This window comes from Ambystoma mexicanum, chromosome 10 (genome assembly GCF_040938575.1).
Source record: "Ambystoma mexicanum isolate Mex_15411 chromosome 10, UKY_AmexF1_1, whole genome shotgun sequence".
Taxonomy (NCBI): Eukaryota; Metazoa; Chordata; class Amphibia; order Caudata; family Ambystomatidae; genus Ambystoma; species Ambystoma mexicanum.
Window position 1 is genome coordinate 770831083 of NC_090932.1, and position 27790 is coordinate 770858872.

At 45.2% G+C, this 27790-nt stretch overlaps 1 protein-coding gene across 6 annotated transcripts in view; it reads right to left on the reverse strand.

The window, feature by feature from the left end:
- PLCH1 (phospholipase C eta 1) overlaps positions 1–27790 on the reverse strand; it is a 1334702-nt gene that overhangs the window by 643914 nt on the left and 662998 nt on the right. For all 6 annotated transcript variants that reach the window (XM_069618420.1, XM_069618421.1, XM_069618423.1 and 3 more), the window contains one exon: positions 88–217. In XM_069618420.1, the coding sequence (XP_069474521.1) occupies positions 88–217 (130 nt within the window). The remainder of the gene's footprint in view (positions 1–87; positions 218–27790) is intronic.

The following is a 27790-nucleotide window of genomic DNA, read 5'->3' on the forward strand; positions in this document are numbered from 1 at the left end:
AGTGCAATTCGCACCAAAGCAAAAAATGCCGCAGAGCAAAGAACATACTCAATACAGTCCAAAATGAGATGCACAGAAGTAACTGACCTGAAACATCTGTCGAACCTTCCTGCGAGGAAGATTGACGTTCAGTTTATGCATCAGCTGATAGATCTCCTCAATGTTCAGCAATCCGTCCCGGTTCTTGTCAGCTTCTTCAAAGGTCTGCTTTACCCACGTGCACACACATTAAGGAAATGTAAAGTGCTCGAAATGACAATGGCCTACATGATGCGTGAATTAATCTGTTGCAATTCACAGTTTGCATCTGTGCGCTTGCCTTTACATAGTCCAGGGTGGAGAAGCAAACAATAACGCATAAATAAGATTTCGGGGCATAAAAGCAGCAAAACAAAATCCAAACAGTTTCGAAGGGAACTATATTGCAAAAGCCAAAAGGTAAATTGGCATTTACCTTTTTGACTTTAATTCAATTGCACACATTTAATTTAAAGATTATGACTGAGTCTGTACATCTGAAAGACATTTTTATGTATACACGCAAATACTTGTTAGAGTATGTGCGTGAGTGAAAGAGCGTGGGTGTCTGTATTAGCGCACCTGTCAGAGTGTAAGTGTGAAAAAAAGAAACAGAGAGAGAGACATACACACACCCCGGGGGTGAGGAGAGGGTGTGTGGGTGGGTGTGTGTGTTAAGAGTAACAGCGAGCATGTGGTTGGCAAATACAGCAAGCTATATTTATTTACTTTTATTTATTCGCATTTTTAAAGTGCTCACTCAGCCTGCGGGGCACTGAGGCGCTGTTACAGGAATATGTCTTAGCTGCGTATTTACAACGCGCTTAATACCCTGAGGTTTCTAAGCGTGGACCCAGGGATCGAACCTGTGTTCCTTCGTGTCGTCTTGTTTCCAAGGCGAACATGTTGCCGCTGAGCTAATCTCCAGGGACATTCTCAAGTGTTTTCAATTTTGATAGCTAAGATTTGCCCTGAATCACAAAATATATTCAAGTGATAAAACCAAGATTAATATAATTGATAAATCAACCACAAAATAGCACACCCGTCTTTAAACAACGGTTGATCCTGCTCAATAACGCAAACATACATTTGTTGTTCTGCTGGAGCATTTCACTTGTTTTTTATTTAAAAAAAACAAGCAACAAGTACCCATTCTCCGAACAGGTTCTGTACACAGACATGATAACACTATGAATTGTTGGAAATCAATGATCCTGTAGGTCACTGTTCATATTTGCTTATCGCTTAATATGCATTGCACCCTGAAGTAAACAGCACTGAGAATGTGTGTGTGTGGTTGGCTGACATACCCTGTAGCTGGCGTTGGGGGGAGGCGAGAGTTAGTGTGCTGCTGCATACTGGAAACTTCTGTGCTCCCTCCCAACTCGTCTCCTCACCCTAGTGTGGTGCAGTTTGTTGCAGTGCATTGTGGCGCAAATATCTCAGAAATCGTGCATCCTAAGGCCTACTTTTGTTCCTCATGCCGAGCGAGACCAGTTCTCCTACGTCCACATTGAGGTTTCGCTGATTTCAGGCAACCGTCTCATGTGTGAAGGTGCTGAAATCCGGGGAAAGGGGTGGGCTGTCCAAATGTCATGCAGCCAGTAATGTCTGGAGGTTCCTACCAGGTAACTATGCAAAATGTGGTGCATATTGGCAAAACAGTTTGTAATTGTATAAGGAACAACGCTTCACCAAGCCACAAACCCACAAACACATTTAGACTCTCGCTGAAACTCGCCGAAAGGGGTGGGGTGTTCAAATGTCATGCAGCAAGTAATATCCACAGGGTCCTAACAGGTAACTATGCAAAATGTGGTGCAGATTGGTGACACAGTGTGGAATCTTATAAGGAACAACACTTCATCAAGCTACAAACCCACAAATACATTTTGACTTTTATAAATATAGATTTATTGACACTAAAAAATGACACTAAAAATAATGACCTGTGTCAGGGCTGACCTCGAATATCTGCACTCTAAAATAGCCCACCTCTCAAAAAGTGAATACACAATGTCACTAAAGCAAGTTTATTTCACAACGGCCACTGGGGAGAGGCTATACAACTCCTTGGAGATTGAACTAACCTGAGAATATATACATTTCCACAACAGTTAACACACTTTCACATTCCCCTCATGTTGACTTACAAAGTCATCACCCAAAATACAAATGGTTTAGCCCTATACAAGGAAATCTAGTTCGCACAATCTCATTGACTGCATTCAGTGTGGCACCATCCCCTTTGACATACAATGTTATGACATTACAAATACAAGCCCAACCCTCTTTGTGGGTTCCTTCCTGCAGGACGCACAACCCTAACATGAGCATACAATACAATTTTAGTACTGGTTCCATTTGGTCACAGACCTGAAATGCTAAATCTGGCATGCATGTTTATGTATGGGCACTTCGCTTTATGAGGCTACAGAGAGCTAACAAAAGGCTCCTTTGCTCGGGTACTAACTCTTTGTTTCTCCAAACACTCGGACACCCTGGATATTTATTCTTGGTGTCCTCTGGCGCCCTTTCATTATGTCACCACCATTTCAATCCAACTGGCCTCGGGTCCCATTATATTCTTTTTCTTGCCAATCTATTTGACCTTCTCATAGCCCTGTAGTCATCGTCACTTCCAGTCACACTTCTACAGTTTTACCACTAACTCCAGATTGACTCTGCCAGGTGGCAGATGCTTCTTCAGCCACACAACAATTTCCAAGCTCAAAACCCTTGGCCCATCGCTCTTCATTCTACTTCAGCTCCAAATGGCCACTCCCATCTTGTTGCAGCTGTCCCTCTGCCAATCAATACCTTCCCCCTTAGCCAGACAGTCTTCTGAACAAGCTTGAAAATCCATTTCACAAACTCAGGCCTCAGCCTACAAAGCACAAATCTGTGGCATCCACTCTCCCCATTTATTTCCCATTTGTACATGTTCATATTTATATATGTGTGTTCAAAACTACTGCATCCTCTCATAATGGGTTTCCCATTCAAGCTTCTTTTCCCACTTTGTATGAATCTCTGTGCTTTAAATCTCATCACGCTAAGTTGCACAATGTGCTCCATATTATAATAATAATAATAATAATAGCAATGTATGCAAATCTAAATTTATCATACTAGACACAAAGTAACACTAAGAGTGTAACCCTTAACAAACCTCAATTATCTATTCTAGATACATATAAAACTGCAATGTTGTAACAATCTCGTATCCATTCATGTCCCATCAAATTATTAATGTGGTGCGTGCAATGTGAACCCCTTATTTCTATTGGGATACAATCCATCTAGCCCAACTAATGAGAAAAATATATGAACCCATTGTGCTTAAAATAAATTCGTTTTTATTAACTTAAATGGACATATTTAATAAGTGAAATCAAAGTTGTGAAAAATGAAAATGTGAGCTGAACTATAATTAAGAGCAGCCTACCAGTTAACGTGCGTATCTTGCCCTTTTACGCATGTAAATATGGCAAATACGGACCATTTAATTTTGTACTGCGTACCGTGTACGCTTTGATTTATTCATTAAAAAAACATACTTTCCACCACTAGATGGCAATGTAGCATTTCTTTTGTCAGCAGCATAGCCTTCTTATGCATGATGGTGAATTTCCAACTGAAAGACCAAATCTGTGACAGCTAAGCGAGCAACACAATAAAGCATGGACCCTTTTAAAATGTGTTCATACCCATAACGTATGTGTTGGATAAGTTTTACTCTCTTGCAGCGGAGAAAACTCATTTTTACTCTCTTGAAATGGCATTTACGCTCTAATTTGAAAAATCATGCGTAAAATACTCCCACCTCAAAATATTATCTGGAGCACTGATTAAGAGAGTAGGGAACAAAACAAAACAGTAGGTATTTGCCCTTATATTATTTTTATTCTGTAAGACAGCAAATGTCCAGTAAAAAATGTCTCCTACAACCTGTGATGCCATTGTTATATACAGAATAAGTGCACTACTTGGAGCAAAAACCATACGAATAGAGCTACAAATATCAGCAAAAAGGGATGTGATGCTAACATTTTTATGAAAAGGGTATTTCAGATAAACAGAGATATCTGCCAGAACCACGATTAGCAAAGCAACATTTTAAAGATTTCTTCCATTTCAAACACATTGTCAAATGTATAATTTTAAATGGAAAAACTGTGTAATCAGTCTTTACCTGAGCTAGCTGTGCCTCTCGGAGAGAGATTGTGTATTTTCATTCAGTTCCATAAAAAGGGACTATTTGTCACTTTGACTCACTTGCCCAACAAATTCATCAAGAAAGTGCATTAATCAAACTCACGGACGTTTGGGAAAACAATTAACACAGTTTGGCTAAATAGTACATTTCCAGCAGTGGTGGGCAAATTTAATCCACCCAGAAACGAATTGCCCCGTATTTGACTCAAAATTTGATTAGCTGGATACATTTAGCAAATCACAGCACCAACTACTAAACAAGCCTTCTTAGAAAATCTGTGAGCCACGTGGTGAAGCAAAACGTTACTGACAATAACTCAGCCTGATATTAGCAGAATGGGTGGCATTCCTTATTCATGATCACATAATTCTCTTGAAATGTCATGAAGAGGTCTAATAGTATCCACTAAATAGCACGATACAGCTAGTCCCAGGATTTCCAAAGGTGACTTGAAACGGAAATGATCCCAGGCAAGCAGCGGTGGGCAGTGAACGAGGAGAGTGTATCCAAAGCTCGAAAGAAAGGGAGAAACCAATGTCAGAAAGAGAGCTCAAGAGAGAGCAAAGAGGAGAGAACCATGGATGCCGGGGCGAGACCCTGAAATAGGTGGATAACAGACAGTGAGGAAAAGAAATAACCCGATAGATGGGAATCCGTTGGATAGCCTGTGCGAAGCAAAGAGCTGAACGTGCAGCGAACAGAAGGAACGCTGTGGCAGGAAAAGGAAAAACAGCTACGAGGTAGCAGAGAGTAGGGAGCATTGGCTCCTGAAACGGAAAGCAACTAGCATCTTAGTAACGTGGGACTGAAGGTTGCAACATGTCGGTTAACTCCACAAGAGGCAGGATATAGTTGCGGTGGCCATCTTAGAAATAAACTAGACCGTTCATAGTGGAATGGCGAAACACATGATGGCCAACTTTAATAGATCCTCCAGCGATAACATAACTTCCAGGGGGAAGGCATGACAACGGGGGATGGGGACCCCTCCCATCTCTGGACAGTAGGCCCAGCATGGTGTTTGACAGAGCCATTCCTGCCCCAGAGTCTGGTTGAGGGAGTTGGGAGATCCCAAGAGACTGCTCCTACGACATGTGCATGGTTATAATTAAAGAGTACCACTTAAAATCACCACATACCTATGCTGGCTAGTGTTTTCTCTCTTCCATTTCAAAACTCCCAAGCTCAGAAGCCTTTATGGCGAGGGAAGGAGTCAACAAACCACTGCCGAGAGACAGACACAGAACTGGTAAAACTCTGCCATCTGCAGACCAAAAATCAGAATGGCCCGGTTTCATGGAAAACTAACTTTAGATCTTACAATTAATGTACCAGGCTGCCACTGCAAAACATCAGACTTGTGTTGGAAATAGGGTTGGGCTTAAAGTGTGTTTTATGGTTTCCTAACGTTGTAACCCAGTGGGAAAACACGGTAGAGACTGACACGGTGAATGAGGAGAGCACAATGCAAGGGTATGGATGAAATGGGGCAGACCGAACAGGAGGGAGTATGGGGTATTCAGGTGATGTAAGGGAGAAGGTGGCCCGAGAGACCAGGGGGAGGAAGGACAATAGAGCAGAGCATGAAAGAGGCTAACAGAGAGCGTGTCCAAAGTGAAGTATTTGGTTGGTGAGAGAAAGTGGTACTTGAGTGTGAGGGTGTGTACATGATGCCTAAAATGAGTGGGACTAGGAGGGAGTGTAGGGGAGTAGGTGAAGATGAGTGAGAATGGTGACAGAGAATGAAAATAGGGTGACTGAGAGGAGAGGTGGAAAGTATTGAAAGTAGACAGTGGTGGGAGTGGAGAGTATTAGGAGAGGCGAGTGGAGCGAGAGAGTACGAATAGATGTGATGCAGACTAACAATGGAGGGATAGAGAGAGAGAGGGAGGGAGAAAGGGAAGGTGAATAGAAGGGACGGTAAGGACAGGGCATCAGGTTAGGGAGTACAAGAGTGAGAGACGAGTAAGATCAAGAAAGATCCGGGCAGTTGGAAGGCACAATTTCTGGTTATCATTCTTATTGTGGGACATCAAGTTAGGATACCCCTAGAAGACCCCAGAGGGAGTTAGATAGATATGGTAGTTGGGATTAGGGAAGGGTGGGGTAGGGTGAAGAGAGACCTGAAGGAGATAAGAGAGAGAGGGGCTGCCCTTAGTTGGACATTGTCTAAATTAAAACCCTTGAACCATCTTAGAGAGTTGTTGTGTTATTGAGGCTATCTGTGGAAGTATGCAGATGACAGTGTGCACATTCAGATTCGGGAAAGAGTCAGTAGATAATTGTCAAGAATTAACCCTTTGATCTGCCAACGGATAAAAGAAAAAGGCTACTATAACAGACAGCAGCGCTTGCAGGGGAATCTACATTTCACCTATTTTGGAGATGTCTGACTTGGGTGCCCATCAAATCCAGAATAATAATCAACCCCTTCTCGCTGACCTTTAAGTCCAGATATGCAAAGTCTCCCCTCTAGATCAGAAACAATTGTGACCACTTTACTCCCAGCACCATCAACCTCTCAATTGTTCCCTGCTTCTATCGGGTTAAGGTTTGGGGTCAATTCAGATCTTGCCTGCCAACATCTAGAATGCTCAAGTGGTGGAAGGTAGTCTAATCTTACTTGTACAAGTAAAATCAAGATAGTCCTCTTTTGGGACATTCATACAACCAGTGGCTGATGCTTTGCTACTTGTGTGGATGTGCCTAAGAAACACATGTACGGAGAGCGAACCCCAAAAGCAGTTAGGTGTCTAGAGAGAGAAAATGTAAGAATCGGAACAGTTGAGGAGAATAAGCATTATTCTTATAAGTGAGTGGTACCACTAGTCAGAACAAATATATTCTCATCAGCAAGATGCATCTTTCATCAAACAATCTATCCACCGCCCCCCCACCCACGCCCTCCCACACCCCTCCAATCTGAGCAAATCACTCTTTGGTTGCAAAATGGTGCATTATGATTTTCTCTGTGTTCTTTCTCTCATGAGAAGATCGAATTAAAGCAAGGGTCTGCAACCTGCTCTCCATGACCACTCACCATTGACTATGCTGGTGAGGGCTAATGGGAGTTGCAGTCCATAACATTTGGAGAGCCAAAGTTTGCAGACCCCCGAGTTAATGTGATGGCTGCTCCTTTCTTGATGCATCTGCTTGTAGGCTGCTAGTCATGCAGCCTGTTCTCTACTTAGGAGGTGGTATTTAGTAAAGATAGACCTGTTTCTTCCTGGGGTTCTGGCTGTTTGTTCTGTGCTAGCCACATAATCTATTTTTATATTTAGCCTCTGTGCTGCATAATCTCTTGAGACACAGTAACCAGAGGAACAGTGGGGCAGTTTCTGCTTCATTCTGGAACCATATCACACTGTGCCATGCTGGTAAGAAAAATGGTTCTACTCTGTCCGCTCTACTCCTGTTCACATGTAAAGCCTGAGTAAGTGTGGCCCGAGGCTTGTTTGTTGTGTCCTCTTTGGTCCAAGTACTTGTCTTCTGCTTTACTGTCTGTTCTCCATCCACGGGGACTGGAACCATGTTCTTCCATTATACTGACCGCTGCACAGGATTACTGCTTGGAAATTTGGATCAGTGAGAAAAAGGCTGCTACTTCAAGTTCTATCTGCATTTATATCACATGTTCATATATATACTCCCTGTGCTTCTTGTCGCCCAAAAAAGTAGCGGCCAGTGACTCTGGTTCTGTTTCGTTCTTGAACCCTAGCACTTTGTGCCATGCTCGTCAAGGGGTCTCTTGTTTTTTTCACCCTCTCCGTTTTCCTTGTGTCTTTCATTTTCGGATTAAGAGAGTGCTAGCATCCTGTTTTTTACCTTTCAGCATTGTTATTGCCCATGGCGTATTTGTCTAACTCCAGTGCTGGAAGACAGTGGAGATGGGCTGCTCCTCCATGAAGCCAGTCATCTTTGCTTTTGCAATGTGGGTCAGAGTTGTTTCTTTGCCTTCATTTTGTGTACTTCTTTTCTCCACAGAGGCAGGGAATGGTCGGCTGTTGCTGCTAGTTCATATACCGCCACAATGGTGCATCACTTGTGCGGTGTGCACCCTCCGGTGGCAGGTGGATCCCATTCTGAATGGGATGATCCCTCCTGTAGCCTGATGGCATGGTCAATTCTAGTCAACGCAGCGTTCTGTTCTTTGCCATCTGAGCTTCAAATTTCTTTTAGGGGCGGGGCTAGAGGCCAATGGAGGGACACGCCCCCCCGAGTGTTCTGCCAGTGTAAGAAGCCATTTTCATGCTGGCTGTGCCCACAATACATATCAGTATTGTTCCAGTTTAACCAGACATTATGTGCCAATATGTGCCTTTATTCCCAGCCAAGAGCACACATTGGATTTGCCCACAATACCACTAAATTGAACTGTAGGAAAACATGCTGATACTAGTTGTGCCGTTATAGGGCAGTATGCCCAAGTAAGAAAACTCAGAATGCCAGTTATTTTGCTGAGCTAATATATACAAATATGTCAATCCTGGCTCTGCTTTTACAGACCAGTACCCCCATATAAAAACACTCATATTGCCTTTGACCATGATGCCAGTAATAGTGTCATATCAATGTATAAAACCATATCAATACTGGGAGTGCAAGCTAGGTCGTATCCCCACATAAAACACTATTGTTGTCTTTGCCCATAATGTCGGTAATTGTGCTATGCCAGGCCACATTAAAAAACACTGTTGGTGTGTACCCATCACTCTTCACTAGCTCCTCTGTTCACATTCATGCTGGCCGAGGCACTGGAGGTCAGTATCCCCATGGAAGAATACTTGCACTGGTTTTTCCCATAACGACAGAACTACTGTTATGACATATTGAAAAACATGTTCAGGTTAGCTGTACCAAAATAGGGCAGTATCCTTACATAAGAAAACCCATGTTGACTTTGTCCACAATGCCAGTAATATTGCCATGTCACTGTATGAAAACAAGACTATGCTGTCTGTGTCACTATATGCAATTATCGCATGTGGGAACTGTCATGTTAGCTTTGCCGATAATGCCAATAATATCGCCATGCCACTGCATAGAAAAACATGGCTATGCAGGATGTGCCAACATGGACCATATCCCCACGTAAAAATACGCTTGTCTTTGTCTATAATGCCAGTAATTTTGCCATGCCACGTTAAAAAATAAAACTGCCCATTCTGGTGTGTACCAATCATTCTTCATCGGCTGCTCTATTTACAATCCCCTCCTGCTTCTCCCCCTGTTCATCACACCCCCACCAAAATACACCAATCTCAATCGAATTACATTCATACAGAAACATGATCACACATATATATACACACATGCACTCACACATGAAAGTACACACACACACACGCTCCCCTCACACACATACACACACACACTCCCTTGCAAAAAGAGTCTTGGTCATGTTTAAACACTTACCTTTGGGCAGTGGCTGTGACAACTTCTCCCTTGAAATGACTAAACGCAGGTACAGGCTCTGCTGCATGCAGGTCAGGCTCTTCTCTTCACCTTGCCATTGCCCTTCACTAAATCAGGCTGGGTGCAGGGGCATCATATCAACTCTGTCCCTGGCCTGTCTCTTTGCTTACAGCCTTATAGACTCAGGCAGGGGTTATCACGGGATAATGGTCCGCCATCAAGTTATAGCCCGAGGCTTTGCCTAGGGCTATAAGTTGTGTAAGGGTTATTATCCCAAGCGATAATGACCTCTCCCCAGGTCTATAAGGCTATTAGGACATGGTGGTAGTAGCAATACATGTCTTCGTGTTTTTGTGGTTTAGATAAAAATGGTGTGTTAAATGCGAGTACAGTAAATAGACAAAACTTAGTACATTAAATGTGGTTTTATTTTGTAGTATTTAAATAACATTGTTGTCTTCACAAGTTAAGTACTTTAATTGCAAATTATTTTAACTGGAATAGGTTTACACGAGCATGCATCGGGTGTTTTATAAAACTAAACCGTTTCTGCGTTAAATAGTATGCTGCAGCAAAAAAAGGCCCTTCCAGCGTGCAGTTATCTTGCTGAAAATAAACGTTGCCTAGAAATTGCATTGTTGTTTCCCACTGGTCTGTTTGTGAATAAAGAATGTTTCGAATGCAGTCTATATCAGTAGTTATTGACCTCACTCTAAACATTCTGAATTGCTAGGAGGAGGTCAATAACGATTTCCATGTATTAATGAGCATTAGTCCCACCAAGATTCTGAACCTGGGCTCCCTTCTACAACACACGTGTAATGTTGGACATGAATCGCCTGATTGCTGTTCCCTGGTTTAACTAGCTGGGAATAAGGTTGGCAGCTGTAGGCCACTGGCTCAGACGAAGGGTCGGAGGTTCAATATGGTTTACGTGGGAAGCTGGGCAAATCTTTTGTTTTAGCCACTCATTCTGGAATATCTTTCTAGTCAACCTCCTCAGAGCATATCATGCTGTGGCTGGCGTCCATTATGGAATAGAAATATGCGTCCCGACCAATAAAAACAACTTGCTGCTGCTGCTGCTGAGAATGTCATTTGGAAGTCTCAGGGAATGTAACATGTCTGACAGCAGGAGTGCAAACAGAAAAGCAGGTTGTGATAATGCCACTGCTGTGATGGCGGAGAATATGTTCTACTGCAGAATGCACAGGGTGATCTGCCTGCGCGTGTATATATATTTGTATTTGTATAGCGTTTTAATCCAAAACGCTTTACAAGAGGAACAAAACAAGATACAACAAACATAAGAAACCAAGCATTGGGTAACAAATTGAATCAAACCAGAAAACAGTACAAGAAACAATGTACATTGTAGATGAGTATTGGTGAGAGAGAAGAAGGAATAAGGCATGAGAGGGAAAAAGAGGAATGAGTAGTGGTAGAAGCAGAAGTAAAGAGGAAGGTGGCAGTGAAAGGGAGAAGAATGGACAAGATAAGAATTAGAGAGGCTGGAAGAAGGGTAGGAGGGAGTAGAGTGGAAGGGTTAGGGAGGTGAATGGAAGAGATAAGACTTTAGAGAGGTACGGAAGATAGGGTAGGCGGGAATGGAGCAGATAGAGAGGGGGAGGTGGTTCCAATGGAAGGGAGCGAGCAATTGGAAAGAGTGGGAGCGGGAAGAGGCGCAGGAGGGAGGAGAGAGGAGAGAGAAGGAAGAGATCAGCAGATCGGAGAGAACGAGAAGGAGTGTGGAAATTAAAGAGGGAGGATAGGTAGGGTGGAGCAAGACCATAGAGGGATTTGAAGACTAGGCAGAGGAAGTTGAATTTGAGCAGAGAGTGGAAAGGGAGCCAACCAAGTGAGATGAGAGAGGAAGAGATAGAGTCAAGAGGTGAGAGGAGGCAGAGGGAGCGAATAGCAGAGTGGTAGACAGATTTGAGTGGGTAGAGATGAGAGGAGGGGAGACCAGAGAAAAGAGTAGAGCAGTAGAAAAGTCTAGAGAAGATGAAGGAGGAGATTAAGAGTTTAGTAGCATGAAAGGTTAGGAAGGGTCGAATGTTACGGATGTTGTAGAGGTGAAAACGGCAAGATCTGGCAGTAAGAGAAATGTGATGAGATAGAGAGAGGTGAGGGTCAATGTAAAGACTAAGGTTACGTGCGTGGGGGGAGAAGGAGAGATGGGAGGGGGAATGAGGGGCAGGGGAGGGAGGAGGTAGAGTGTTGGCAGGGAACAATAGGACTTCAGTTTTGTCAGCATTGAGAATAAGGAAGTGAGAGGACATCCAGGATTGAATAGCGGAGAGACAGGAAGAAAGCTTATGGTGGATGTCGGGAGAGAAAGGGGAGAAGGAGAGGGAGAGCTGAGTATCATCGGCATAGAAATGGTGTGAGACACCAAAGGAGGAGATGACAGGGGCAAGGAAGGAAGTTTAGAGTGAGAAGAAAAAGAGAAGGCGAGGAAGAGCTGAGTATGTGAATGCAGCTAGCAGACTGCCCTTGATTGTCCACCTATATTCATGGGCTGCAAGGTTGCATGTGTAGCAGGACTGCAAATGTGACATTTGAACCTGCCCTGTTGCCAGTGCAAAACTGATGCGCATGTTCCCAGTGACCGCACATCAGCAGACTTTCCTTTCAGAACAAAATTACCCGCCTCATTTAATTTATTAAAAATCAAAAAAGCTCAGACTATCGCACACTCACCAGATGGCATTCTGTCACAAGCACCTTGCCAGGTATCATTGTAAAGCAATTGAAAGTTGAAATACTGAATTGAGAAAAGCATAGTGGGAATGCCCCTAGCAAGGCAAGAAAACATTTGACCACTGAAACACTGAATTGTGGGAAATGTACCACAAATGCAGACAGGAAACAAAGTCAACAATGACATGCTGAAGTGTTGAAAAGTGAACACAAACTTCCACAGCAAGGCTTGAAAACATTTGTACCCAGAAGCCAAGAGTTTGAGAGAAAAGCTGAAATGCAAATCCAGAATACACTGGGGGGCGGAGGGGGCATAAATTGCTAGGAAAACAAAGTCAAAGTTCCAGCAGAGTCCGCACAATTCCCCAACTAGACAATCCATCTTCTGCAGGCAAGTTTGCATTGGTCAAGAAACAAATGAACTGTGAGCTATTTGCTAAACATGACGACTCGCTAACGAAAACCACAAGCATCTGGACGTGTTCTGTATTCATAAAGTTACCTTGAATATCTCTCCTCGAGTCCTGCATCTGTGTTGATGTCATAGGGCCTTATTACAATTCTGACGGTCTGGTAACAATGGTGCCAGTAGGCTAACCGGCACTGTTGTTTCCGGGCCGGCAGGGTCGTAATGCGAGCCGGATGCCTTTCGCAGACATTGACGGAAGCACCGGCACTCTTGCACACAGTGCCAGTTGCTTCCGTCCTCCCCATTTCCAGTGAGTCGTATGGGACTTGAATGAGAGTTACTTTTTCCGGCACCTGGCTGCCAGGACCGCCGCGGCTGTAATGCCCCAGTAATTCCCCAAAGCCAGGCGCCGTAAAAAAACACAACTCAGGCGGCAGCCCGTTTTTACCAGCACGGCTACCGCCAGTGTCGTAATGAGGCCCATTGAGTCTTCACAACTAACAAACTTTCTCCTGCCAATCATAGCCAAACCAACATGTTCATGTCAGATCTAGCTGTTTGTACTCCTCTATAGTACTTTCAGTTTCTTGCCACATACAATGAATATGGCTGCCTACTCATGCTAATCATACTGTTTTGCTGGGAATGTGTAGCTAACATTACCACAATACTCAGCTGCACAAATATTTTACTTTGTGTATTGATATATGATATGGAATTTATAAAGCGCCTATACACCATTCTTCGCACAGGGAAACACTGTCCCAAGGAAATAGCCAGCCTAACAGACCATCTGGTCTTCAGGATAGGGACAAGCCATTCCAAGCCCCGTCCACAAGCCACGGAAGTGTAATGTGAAGTCAATGCATGCACGTTGAGATCCCCATGAAATGCACCTCTGAGCACATGCAAAACATTCCCCACGGTGGCTTTATAGAGCTCAACAGCCTGAGCAAGGCAGAGAAGTGCAATGGCGTCCTCCACACCTTCCTGGTCTTCCATGCAATGAGATTGTTTTGCTGAAAACACAAGGATAGGCTTGCCCATAAACCCTCATTCCCTGGCCATGATAATGTGTAAATCAAAGAGCAAACGGGAATGAAGGTAACATAAGACCCAAAGGCTGTCTATTAATCCAATTCGGATACATTGTATATAATACCGCACATTTGCTGGCTATGGCATGACAATTCTAAAGAGCAAATGAACAACATACATGATTCCAAAATACACAATGTTAAATGAAGTACAAAGCAAATTGCAGAAAATATATCTCTCAGCAAGAGGGACAAAATAATCAGGCGTGAATACAAACACTCCAGTTACCTGCTCAATAGGCATCTTAGCAATAGTATTTCCCAATTGATTCACAATCTAGTGTGATGTGTCAATATAGTCCAATAGCAATTAAGTGGACAATCTATAATAATCCTCAAACATTGCTGTTTCCTGCACTGAAATGTGTCCTCAATTGCAGAGGAATTCTAAAATGTGTCAATCAACATTAACTCCATTAATGGAAAAACATAAGAATCAAACATGATAGTCATAAGAATCATACATGAGATTGTTTTGTGCCAGGTTTAAGTTGGCCCAACACAAGTTATAATACCACCAAGTACTGGCAACGTCACCAGTTTTGCCGTTTATGTAGGGATGAAAGAGACTTTATTGTGCAGGCATTGTCATGAATGTATTACATGGCCATTCGATGGCAGCAGCTGGAAAATAGAGTGATTACCAAGGAATTTGATAGTAGGGCCTGGTAAATGCCTACTTGGTACTCATGCACAAGCCAACTTTGTCAATTATCGATTTTAACACATCAGTCCAAGGAACAGATATAAATCAAGTGGCTGAAAGCACACTTTGTTAAGACATTTTCATTAGACTAGTAACACATTCATAGGTGCAGTTAAGAACTACCAGCAGGATGCTTAGAAATAACACTGGCAGGCAACAATTGATGTTGTTGCTTGATAGAGCCCAAGAGGATGTTTTTGATTGGGTAGGAGCCGGTCACGGGTGTGAAAGTTATAGGGGTTAGCATGGCCATGCGCAGTTAATGTGTGGGTCACCATCCAAACACCCTCAAGCAGCGTGTCCCTCCTCACAGTTCATCTCCCTACTAGCTGTAATCCAATGCAATCGTTTTGGCTTATAGGTGGGGCTAAAGTGCTAAAGATTGTTCAGCTAGCATGGCATTTGACTGTCCTTGCATCACTGTACAGAATGCTTGCACGTGCGTAGGGTTACCACATATACATGTATGCTCTCTGGGCCATCAAACACATAATCCAGGATTGTGGAAAATATCCAGCCAATGGCATTTTACATAGATTTATTTCGCTACCGCCAGGAACTGGTTGAGACCAAGTAGAACTGTTGTTTTTGCAGTATAAAAATTAAAGCGTTGTTTAGAAACCAAACGCTACACTGCAAAAAATACTATTTTAGGTTGACATTTTTAGTGAGCAAATACTCCATTGCTATGGCTTTTGTGAGCTATTACAAGTCACGAATTGTGGGCCTACGTCATGTTTAATGTTTACTTGAAGAACCATGTTTATAAATGTTTATGGAAACTATAATGCTTTTCGGTGTGTAAAGATAATGTAAGAGAATTGCCCTATAGCCAGCACTGCAGGGAAGAGTTTTGTAGTTTTTTTTTGCTGAAGCAGATTCCTGTGCCTCTTGGGTGCTACACAGAGAGATTTGAGTAGAGTTCGTTCCTTGAGAAGCAGTCATGGAAAAGCTTGCAGTACTGGCAAAATAAGCTTCCCAACAACAACGTCATTTGGGGGTCACAAGGGGTCGCAACTGCGGTCCCTGTGGTCTCCCTTGCGACCCCTAAATGTAACATCCTGGGCTGTTCTGGAGAGGCTGGCTTTCTTGTTCAGGCCTCTTAAAAAAACAGCGGGTTCCACAAGTGTAACACTTTGAGCAGTGGCCCTAAATAAGAAAGAATAGGATTAACAAATTATTTGTCTAACTGCTAGACTCATTAAATGTTTATTTCAGGCCCACTTCAGAGGGTGAGTCACAGATTTAGTCTGTTCTTAAACATCTCAACTCAGCCTTTCATCCTTCTGAGGTCGATACATGAGTACCAACGCAGGTTGGGTGATATTGTATGCATATTTGTTCTATATAAAGCGCTTACGCATAAGTGCTATTTAATAACACATCATCATCGTTTGGCCCTGGACGTCTGCTTGCATTCACAGTAATTTGGTAATATGGGCCTATACACACTGACATTAACGATACATATGGTGATCCATTCGTGTATGAAATATATATCACATTATAGTGATATCGTAACCATATTTTTCATAGTGTACTTAGGAACAATGCTATGTGATGCCACTTCCTGTTTTGTCAAGGGGTGAAAGGTTATGTTCCATTGCTTTCTCTAATGTCACTTCTGTTTGGGGTCAAATGACATTGTCAGAGGTCAAAGATTGTGTGATGTCACTTCAGCTACCGCTGGCATTTTGGTGAAATGACGTCCCTGGTCCCCGAAATGGTGTCTTAGAAATTATTCTGGCCTCTACTTTCTGAGGTCTTTGGCAGCAACAGAAAAAATAGCCTGGAAAGCCTACAAGTATGGCGGTGCGGGAAAAAATTGGCAGTAACGGAATTACCGCCACTTTTCTCACAAGGCCATGCTAGGAGTATGGCCCTCGAGTGCTCCAGCACATTGTTGGAGTTAAATCCTCCCACTGTCTGCCGAAAAATCTGCAGAATTACTGCAGCAGAAATTCTGCTGAAAATGCGCCATAGAGTCCAATGGACTCTGAAAAAATGGCTATCATACATTTACTGTGGCGTTTGTACGGCGCCCACCGAAAATGTTGACTTTTTATATTTATTTCGACCCCCATATATGTGTGTATATAATAAACGTAGGGGGCTGTGGGGGTCTCCCCCCGCATATATATGAAGTGAAAAGGGTGTTGAAATAAAAAAAAGTCTGCATTTTCGGTGGTCACAGTAAAAACAGCACAGTGATCACATAGTTCAAAAATAAATTAGATTTATTCCATCACTTGTAATCCAGCGGTAATTCCGCCAGACCAAGTGGCGGTAACAGTAATTCAGTCAAGCAGTATTTTGGGGGTTTACCACCGGAATACTGCCCAACTCGTAATGGGGCCCTTAGAGTATTTGCACATTTTTTACAGTAGGGATTTCACTAAAACCACCACTGCTTACAGCTGATCTGGGCATCCTTACAAAGGAAAAAAACTTCACTATTCTAAGAGGGAAGAAAACACTTCTTAAAATGTTTGCTGCTTCTGGGGAAACTGATCCAAGTCCGTTGAGATGTTTCATGATTTGTTCTACTTTTTTGGCAAGGACATAACTTGGTGTTTTGAATCTCCAACCAACATGTGTATCAGAGTGCTCTGTGCTTTAACCTACTTAAGTACCATATACCTATGCTGCTATTGGTATTTAGGAAGCATCACACATGATCAAATGCATATGAAATCAATAACTCATTTTGAGAAGAACCAATGCACTGATATAAATGTAATTTATCAAACGCAATGGTAAATCATAAATTACAATCAACCATCATCTACTGAGCCACATGTCCATGTGGACTTCCAGATCCCAAGGTAACATTTAAAGGCGTTCCTTGTTGATTACTATAGTGCCGCAAACAATAATCAAGTTACATATATGGGTCCATAATAGTCTTCAAAACGACATCTATTGTAATATAAAAGGGTCACTAATGCTACTTGAAGTGAGGTTCTCAATGCATACTTCTTCATTGGCTGTAATGTGGACAAATTAAACTGCACGTTCTAAAATGTGAATTTATGAAGAAGAAAAAAAAAGGATGGGGTTAAACATATTAGTGACGTAATGACTTATCCTACCTTAGTGGGATATCCTACCTCAATGCCGGTCCGATAGCACAGTGAGTAGAGCACTCACTTTGACATCTGTGCAGAGCCTGCTGATGCAGGTTCGAATCCCGGCAGGGCCAAACGCAGCCTTTCATATTTCTGGGGTCGATAAATGAGCACCACACACCCAAGCAGCGCTCAGATACCTGAGGGTTCGTGGCGCTATATAAATACTAAATTATTATTATTAGTTTGATTACCAGTCAGGAATAATGTAACTAGTCTCTGCATTCCTTTAACGTTTATGATGAGTCTTTCAAGTTTTGTGACGGCTATAAACTGATCTCGACAGTTCAAATTCTTTGTTAAATGTGGGACTCTGAAACTTGATGTAGTTAGCAACAGATGTCGTGTTTCAAAGGGAAAACGTCTTGAAATCCATATGACCAAACTGGACAGACTTTGCCCCACACATTATTGGTTTTACAAATTTTTTGCCTGGGATAACTGAATGCAGTCATTATCGGTACCGCATCCACTAGTCCGGGAAACCCCCAATTATAGAACGCCGTAATAATGGCAACAGATGAGCATTTACCAAAATATTCCATGTGGCATTCCAGAACATCTGAATCCAGTATTTAATGTTTATTTGTTATATTCCATGTCCGTCCAGTTTGGTAGAAAGGAATGAATAATGTACAGTAGTGCATAACCAGTCCACTGTGTGATAATGTAGATAAGGGTTATGTTTTACCCGTCCAGGAAGGCATCACTTTGTAAAGGACGTTAGAAGGTGGACAGCTGAGATTTCCACTTTTGCCCTCCCACATCTCCGGTAGAAAGATTGTTAATGAGGTAATTCCCTTCACAGTCAGGAGGAAGTTGCTGTGTGGTATTCTCATGAATACAACATTAAGTAAATACTTTCAGCCCTGTGATATGACAGGAAGCAATCAAAGAAAATATTTACGATGATACTTATTTTTACTGTTGGTTGCTTGGTCAGACTGTTCCTGTGAAGAACATTTTTTTTGTGTAAGGCACCATGTGAGGATATACTACATTTTACGGGATTTCTGGTCCTGCTTACTCTCAAATTAGGTCAAAGACGTTGAAATCGATTCTAAGAGAAACAGGATTTTCACAATGTCGCCTGGCGTTATGTTACTTATTAAAAACCGACTCTCATCGGTTATTCTTTATTACTATATCTTAGAAAAGCTACAACAATTAGGAGTCATTATTACCCACGGCAAGACACGAATTATTCGTTTTGGAAATTTGTATCTGGAATGTGTTGTACTGTTTTCAGAGATGGTAATGGGATAATTTATTTTATTTTAGATGAATATAACAATTATGAATTATTACCTTTTTTGTTATAAATGTATTTCCGATCTTCACTTTGCAAAGGTGTGCCTTCAATGTAATGTAATGATGTACTGTTTTATGGATGTTAGTTCAAAGTAAATACATTTAACAGAAAACTGATTGTTGGCGCCAAAATAATAATGGGGACCCACGTTTTAAACAGTTCTGCACATTCACTGATCAACAGCCAGCATACATTGAGTCACAAAGTTACCCCGTTTCCTGAGCAGACATGGAAGGAAGGAGTCTTTCTTCACTATCTATCATCACTGGTCACAGAAATAAAGGACATAATACAGTCAAACAGAGAGTGGCCTGAAAGTAGCAGCTGAAAACGACATTGAAGAAGAGCGTGTGAAAAGAGGACACCCACAATAGTCTATGTATGGAGCTGTGCTAAGAGCTTTGAGCAATACAAACCAGCAAGTGGTGGAAAAAGATAGAGATATGCTGGAATCAGAAGACAAAGAAATTGTGCAAGCAGTAAACCAATTAAATCGCCCTAAGTGGAGGACTGAGAAGTGGGCTTAGCGTGAAGCTGCTGACTTAAATGCCAAATCAGATGGAGAAGAGGGATTGGGGTTTTCAATCTTATTAGAGACAGATGGTATAGACAAGGCCACATTACCGCCATTCCTTCTAGTATACCTGTGGCATTGAGGGAGATGTTTATCTTAAGGGATACAAACTATGTGTTCTTTTGATGTAATATGCTGTGGGGTTATAATCATAGCATTTACCATTTTAGTTTGACCAGGAGATTGAGATATGTTAAGATGTCAATAAGACTTAACCTCTTCTGACATGGTGGTAAGAGTATCCCTCTCAGAGGAAAATTACTGTGTCTCATCCCACGGACTCTCCTCACTACCCTGGGCCCTGTCTCCACCCAAGTGATCCTCCCACAGGACACCACCCCCAGGGTTTTGGTGAAGGGTCTGCAGGATTCTTCACAGGCGGTCTGTGACAGAGGGACCTCTACAAACCACTACAGAGGGTGCAAGGCGATCAGAGCGAGCCAATGGGTGCAAAACAGTCATTTTAGGTCTTGCTCATTGTTCCCACAAACAAAGGCATGACCAAAAATAGCAAAGGGCAGGACTTCAAAAAATGCATTAGTACTCTAATGGTTCCCATCCTGGTATATTGGGCTACTTCACTAACAAAGGAAAACCAGCTGCACCCACTGTGAAGCCAAAACTAAAATCCAGCAGCCACAGAAGTGCTTTGAAAAACATTGTGTATAGGCGCTATATAAATAAACGATCATATCATATCACAGCACCATTATCGGGTGATGTAATCATCCAATGGCCGAAATCGAGCATTTAAAAAGCACCCATCCTTGCAGCCGTATGGACTACCATAGGAAAAAGGGATGCAGTGGCAGGTGGGCTTCAGTAGAAGTTGCTCTGAGCACATAAATATGGTCAGAGGTTGTAACGCCTGGGTAGTTTTTGCATTAAATTAAGCAGTGCTGGAAAAGAGAATTGTAATGTGAAAGGGTTAATGTGCAGGGATGCAAGCAATTTGAAAGGATGCAAAGGATTTGCACAGTGAATGCCGTAGCACCCCAGCTTCTGTGAAATAGGCTACAGAAGGCACTTATCTGCAAAGTAGTTGCAGGCGAATGGTTTAGGTCAGATATGCTGAGAAAGGTAGAGAGAGATAAGATGTCCAGAGGATAGCAGAGTGGGCGCGTTTTTAGAGGAGGCTCTGGAAGGAGGTGCTTCCACATAAAGTTTGTTCCACATTATCAAACCAATCGTCTCCCTACTTTCTTGAATGCATGCCTCACACCTTGATGTCCTGAGTGGCCCCTTCTACCTTGGCAGAGTAAGCAACTCCCCAGCCCAACTGGTCTCCTCTGAGGCAGATAGAGAAGTGTGATTCTGACCATTTTAATTATCAAGTAAAATCATGCCTAAAAGACTTGTTAAAAAAAAAAAAAACGGCAGTTCTAATGAAAGCAATAATTAGGCGTATGTCAAACAAAAGGGACAATCGGGCTGGCAAATGAGGCAGTCAAGTGCTCTTAGTTGCAATTGACTTATCGCGGAAGAGCTTTACACTGTGAGTGTTTCATTAAATATTACTCGAGCCACTTATTGGTTGAGCCAGAGGCCTGGACATGGCCACTAGACGCTTGTCGGATTCGTTTTTCAAGCATTGTCACGTGCACATGATTAGGGCTGTGTAATGGTGAAAGCCTGCGTGGAGCAGTTCCAAGAAATGTTGAGTCTACACATTTTTGAAGCTCACTTTTTACTGCCTTTAAGCACCACTACAAATGCACAGCCCATCACAACATTTCAGGTTTCTTGAAAGAAACCCAAAATAAGTTCAAATGCTCAATGTTGTGGTATATATATTGGTGATTTTCATTAGCACCGATTAGCCAACATGTGTTTCGACCCAACCAGGGTCTTTTTCAAGGCATAACTGTGAGTGCAGGTAAGGTAGATTTTAGTAATGGTGCTCTGCGATAGAGCCTCTGATTGGGGTAGCCTGTAAGGCCTGGGGGGGTGGGGGGGTTGATCTCTGCGATCATTTGAGCGGTCTCAACAATGTGAGACCGCTCCACTGATTGCATCGAGCATTTGAATTTATTTTGGGTTTTTTTAAAGACACAGAACTGGACTGTTTCAAATGATCGCAAGATCAGAGAACGCCTTAAGATGTAGGACACTAACAACCAACTCAGTTCCATTGTGACACAGGTCCATCCAATACCCACACTGTCTAAACCAAGAAAGGAGATGGAAGGGCACCACCTCACAAGAACTTAGTCACAGGCAGCAGAGATTGTCTCAAGATTGAACAAATATAGCGCAGTGATCCTCAATTTCTAGTGCCTTTTCTCTCTCAGCTTGTCTAAAAGTAGCCTTCGTCCCTCCCTCCCCCACAAAGGAAAAATCTTCTTTCAACATCACATATAAATAGCATATGTAAGTCGTTCACATTATTTGGTTACAGAAAGGACAGGCCAGGACTCGTCAAACACTGACCCAACGCTGCTAGCTCAGCTAGCAAAGCATGTGAAGACCTCAGGGTCTCTGTGGCACTCCCATGGATTAGATGAATTATCGGAATCCTTAAAATGTTATCCAAAATAACTCTATTTGATCAAGTTAAAAATGGATATGTTGTCTGCCGTGCATAATGCTCAACATCCTCTAGGCACAGAAAGAGGCAGGCGATAATCACACATAATGTGATAACAGCGGAAATATACAAAGGGGGAGTGATTATAAAAGATTAAAGATGAAACCTCAAACTGTGTGCCAAGCTCTCACGTAATCCTCTACACTATGCAAAACTAGTAGAAGTCTTTATAGCAAGTAGAAATTGGCACCGTGAGGGTGTTCTCAGTTCAAGTCAATTTGAATATGAAAATACTGTGAAATGTCTCAAATGTATTCGTGATGTGATTAGCGGTATTCATAAAAATAGTGTAGCCCTAAATTACATTTAGGAAAATCAAAATGAGGATAATTATAATGCCTGCTTTGAAAGGTCTGCTGCCGGACTTGCACGGCTTTTTAGCACACCAAGTAACAATGCAGGCAGACATGCAAAATGCAAATTCAGTTATGACTGCATGTAGCAAAGCGAATCGATTTCACCATTTACCAGTGGAGGACAATTACAAACCGATTGGTCTCTATTCTGGAATATTTGTTTTCATTAATATACTACATATCTTAAAATTGCAGTATACAACTAAAGTTTCTGGCAAGTCTGTCAGTCGCTTCAGGTGGCCAGATACAAAGGGGGCAGAAAAGGTACAGAGGGCTGAAAGACAACAGTGGTTGCCAGGTAGGACATGCAATATATGGCAATATTTAGCTATGCAACACCCAAGACCTCATCACAGAAACTTTAGAGTGGTGCAGCTGTTATTTCCCATGGTTGCCGTACAAAGGCAAATAATTGCTCAAGTGAAAAATATTCTTTCAATGCATTTCTGCACCAGGTCAATGTTTGCCCTTTTGCTAATACCATTCCCTATTAGCACTGGGGCAAGCATTGCCTTGGTGCAAAAAGGGGAAAACATACTATTGCAGTTCTGGTCGATAGTCCCCTGTTCTCTAGACTTGTGGGATATTCCATCCAAAGCAGGATGGGACCAGACCCTTTTGCAAAGAAGGACCATCAAAGCCAGTGCACATGTGCAGGAACTTGGTCCCACTTGACCCGAGGATTGGCCTATGCAAGGAAGGAAACAAAGTTTCGATTAGCAGGAGATAAGGAACAAGTTACTTACCTGTAACTGTTGTTCTCCAGCATGGGTCTGGCATGGATTCACATGCTCATGAATATTCCCCGTCGTCAGGCTGGGAATCCTCGGTAAAGAAAAAACCAGTATCAGTTTCGTTTCTGATCTGTCTTTCGTAGTAATAACCAATCACTGGTCTCTGCTTCATACTGACCACAGCCAATGACTGCCCTCTACCTAAGCACCGCCTCTGGCAGCCATCTTCAGATTTGGAAGCACGTGAAGTGGCAGTATGACCAAGTGAAGAGCCGCAGAGGGGTAGGCGGGAGGGTTCGCATGTGAATCCATGCCAGACCCATGCTGGAGAACAACAGTTACAGGTAAGTAACTTGCTCCTTCTCCAGCATGGGGTCTGGCATGGATTCACATGCTCATGAATAAAGAATACATAGCAGTACACACATGCACAACCACGGGAGGTGGCAAAGGCTCAACATTAAGCATTACATCAAACTCAACATTAAGCATCTTACCTCCTCACCAGGCTCACCTCAGGCGAACAGGTTGCGCAGCACTGCTTGGCCGACCCTGGACTCCTCGCTGGAATCCCGGTCGACGCAGTAGAATTTCGTGAAGGTGTGCGTCGACCTCCACGTAGCAGCCCTGCATATGTCCAGCAGGGGCACACCAGAAAGGAACGCCGTGGTAGCTGCGATCGCTCTGGTGGAATGGGCTCTCGGACGGCCAGGCAGCGGTCAGTTTGCCAACCGATGACAGTACATGATACAGCCGGAAAGCCATCTGGAAATGGAAGCCTTCGAGAGAGCCTTCCCCTGATTGACAGGTCCAAAGTTCACAAAGAGTTGTGACGTCTTCCGAAAACACTTCGTGCGGTCCACGTAGAACTTCAGCGCTCTAGCCACATCCAGCGAGTGCAAAGTCCTCTCAGCCGGCGACGAAGGCGACGGGAAGAACACAGGCAACACCAAGGGTTCGTTGAGATGGAAGTCCGACGGTACCTTGGGCATGAAGGAGGGGTGCGTCCTGAGCACTACCCTCGTGTCGTGAAAAGTCAAGTACGGGGCCTTGCAGGAAAGGGCCTGGATCTCTCCCACCCGTCGTGCGGAGGTGATGGCCACAAGAAACGCTGTTTTCCACGACAGAAACTTCAATGGGGCCGAGTGCAAAGGCTCGAACGGAGGTCCCATGAGCTTGGTCAGCACCACATTGAGCTCCCACGCCGGGGCCGGAGCCTTCACCGGCGGGAACGATCTGAACAGTCCCTTCATGAACTCTTTCACCAGACGATGAGACCACAAGGACGTCCGGCCCGTGGTTCTGGTGTATCGGGAGATCGCAGCAAGATGAATCTTGATGGACGCGTGTGCCAGTCCAGCTTTGGCCAGCGTCAGCAGGTACGGCAGTACCTGGGGAACCGTAATCCGTAGAGGGTTAATCTTCTGTGCGTGGCACCAGACAGAGAACCTCTTCCATTTGTGTCCGTAGCATTTAAGAGTCGAGGACGCCCTGGCCTTTGCAAGAACCTCTCTGCAGTCGGCCGGTATGTCGTATCCTCCAAACTCTAGCGCTGCAGGAGCCAGGCCTGCAAGTTCAGCGATTTCGGGTCGTGGTGGAGGATGGCGCCTCCTTCCCTGGAGAGTAGATCCGCGTCCACCGGCAGCTTGATTGGCGGGGACGCTGACAAGTCCAGAAGGTCCGGGAACCATATCTGCCTCGGCCACGCAGGTGCGACGAGGATCATCCTGCACCGTGACCTCTTGAGCTGGTTGACGAGCCGGATTAGCAGTGGCAAAGGAGGGAACGCGTAGAGGAACAGGCCCTCCCAGGGGAACGAGAAAGCATCGCCCATGCTCCTCGCCTGGGGAAACCTGCTGGCGAACCTCCGGCACTTGGAGTTCGTCGCCGTCGCGAACAGGTCGATCTGGGGTGTGCCCCACCGTCGGAAGAGGCGATCCACTAGATCCTGCCGTAGTTCCCACTCGTGGCACGAGCGCAGCTCCCTGCTGAGTGAGTCGGCGATGGTGTTTTTTATCCCTGCCAGATGAAACGGCACCAGAAACATCCTTTGGGCGACGGCCCAATGCCACAGGTCCTGCGCCTCCTTGGACAGTGCTGGGGACCTGGTTCCGCCCTGTTTCCTGATGTAAAACATGGTGGTGGTGTTGTCGGTGAAGATCCTCACCACCTTGCCCTTGAGGGACGGAAGGAAGGACCTGAGGGCCCAGAACACTGCACGGAGCTCCAGGACGTTGATATGGAGGGACTTCTCCGTCGGGAGCCAAAGGCCTCTCGCGTGCAGATTTTCGGTGTGCGCTCCCCACCCTTCCAGGGAGGCATCCGTGGTCACTGTCTCCTGGTGGTCTGGAAGTCCATGCCCGCCGTCAGATGCGCGCGGATGCCCCACCACCGGACCGCTCGGCGGAAACTCTCGTCGAGTGTGATCCTCTCCTCGAAGCCACCCGTCGTTTGGATCCAGCGCGCGTCCAGGAACTCCTGCAACGGGCGCATCCGGAGCCTGCACATGGGAATGAGGTAGATGCAAGAAGACATCATTCCGAGGAGGGACTTGATGGACCTCACCTTGGCCGCGTCGGAAACCAACATCCGCTGTACCTTGCCCAGGATGGACCTGGTCCTTTCCTCCGACGGGGAGGCCAGAAGGGACACTGTGTCGAGCTTCGCTCCCAGAAACAGTGCGTTTTGCGCGGGTACCAGGTGGGGCTTCGCGTAGTTCACGGAGAATCCCAGGTCCGTGAGAAGTTGGACGGTCCTTGCCGTGTGATCCACGGCGAGCTCCCTCGTCTTGGCTCGGATGAGCCAGTCGTCCAGGTAGGGGTAGACGTGGATCCCCTCGCGGCGCAGCTGCGCCGCCGCCGGTGCAAGGCACTTGGTGAATACCCTGGGTGCCGACCGTAGTCCGAAGGGGAGGGCTTTGAACTGGTAGTGACGCCCTTGGACCACAAACCTGAGGAATTTTCGGTGCCCCTTTAGGATGGGAATATGGAAGTAGGCATCCTCCAAATCCAACGACGACAGGAAGTCTCCTTCCTCCAGCTGACCCAGGACGTGCTGGAGGGTGACCATCCGGAACTTTTGCGCCTTGATGAACTTGTTCAGACGTCGCAGGTCCAGGATGGGGCGCCATCCCCCCGTCTTCTTCTTCACGAGGAAGTATCTCGAGTAAACTCCGGAGCCCCGAAGCCTCTTTGGGACGAGTTCGATGGCGCCCTTCCTGAGCATCGCCTTTACCTCCAGGAGAAGCTGAGGGACGTGAAGTTCTTTCCTGGCCACGGGGGGGACGCGCGGACACCTTCTTTGAAACTCGAGCGCGTGGCCCCGGGCCAAGGCGTCCAGCACCCAACTGTCGGTGGAGATGGACTCCCACACGCTGACGAAGCTCGCCAGCCGGCCTCCCACCGGGGTGCTTCGGTGGGGGCCCGACCCCACGGCCGGTTCAATCCTGCTTCGACGAGGCTTTGCCGCCTTGACCTCCTTGGCGACGACGGCGGGGTCCGCCAGACTTGCCTCGTCCTCTGTAGGCCTCCTGAGCCGACGAGCGGGCCGCTTGACGGTAGGTGGAGAAACCGCCGCCGGAACTTTTGGAGGCGCCCTTGCCTCCGCTGCTCCGAAAGGGCGTCCGTCGGTGTTGCAGAACTCCAAGGGCCCGGGCCGTCTCGGTGTCCGCTTTAATGGCCTGAAGGGAATCGTCCACTGTTTTCCCAAACAGGTTGTTCCCATCGAAGGGCATGTCCAGGACTCTGGTCTGAACGTCTTGACGGAAGTCCGTAGCCTTGAGCCATCCACGCCGCCTAAGGCAAACGCCGTTGCCCAACTGGCAGAACCCAGTGTCGGCGATGTCCGTCGCAACGGTAATGGCGTGGTCCGAAGCCACCTCACCTTCCTGCAGGATCTCCAGGGCCTCTGCCCTCTTGTCGTCCGGCAAGAAGTCCAGCAGGGGAGCCAGTTTGTACCAGAGCTCCCTGTCATAGCGGGCCACGATAGCCAAGGCGTTGGCCGCTTTAATCGTCGTCGCCGCAGACGAGATGACTCTGCGTCCCATAGCGTCCAATTTCTTTCCCTCGCCGTCCGGTGGGGAAGTCGATGTGGAGGCCGCACCCCCCCCCGCTTTTTTCCTGGCCACCGCGGAGACGACGGAGTCCGGGGTGGGCTGCGCCCGGAGGCACAGGGGGGCCGTGTCCGGGACCCGGTACTTCTTCTCGTACCAGTCTCTTCTAGCTGGCGTCGTGGAAGGGTTCTTGAGGAGGGTGAGGCCCTCATCCCAAATGTCGTCCAATAGAGGCACTGAGAGGACCGTCTTCCTCTTGGCCTCGCGCCGCTGATAAAGGAAGCCTTCCTTCTTCTTCTCCTCAGGGCAGAGTTGGAAAAGCTCGGATGCCCTGGTGATCATGGAGTGGAACGATCCAATCTCATCGGGCGGAGAAGCCCTGGTGGGAGGCGACGACGGTACATCCTCGTCGTATACCTCGTCGTCCGTACCCGTCGCTGCCGTGTCAGTCCCCGTATCATCCCCTCGGGTGGACGGG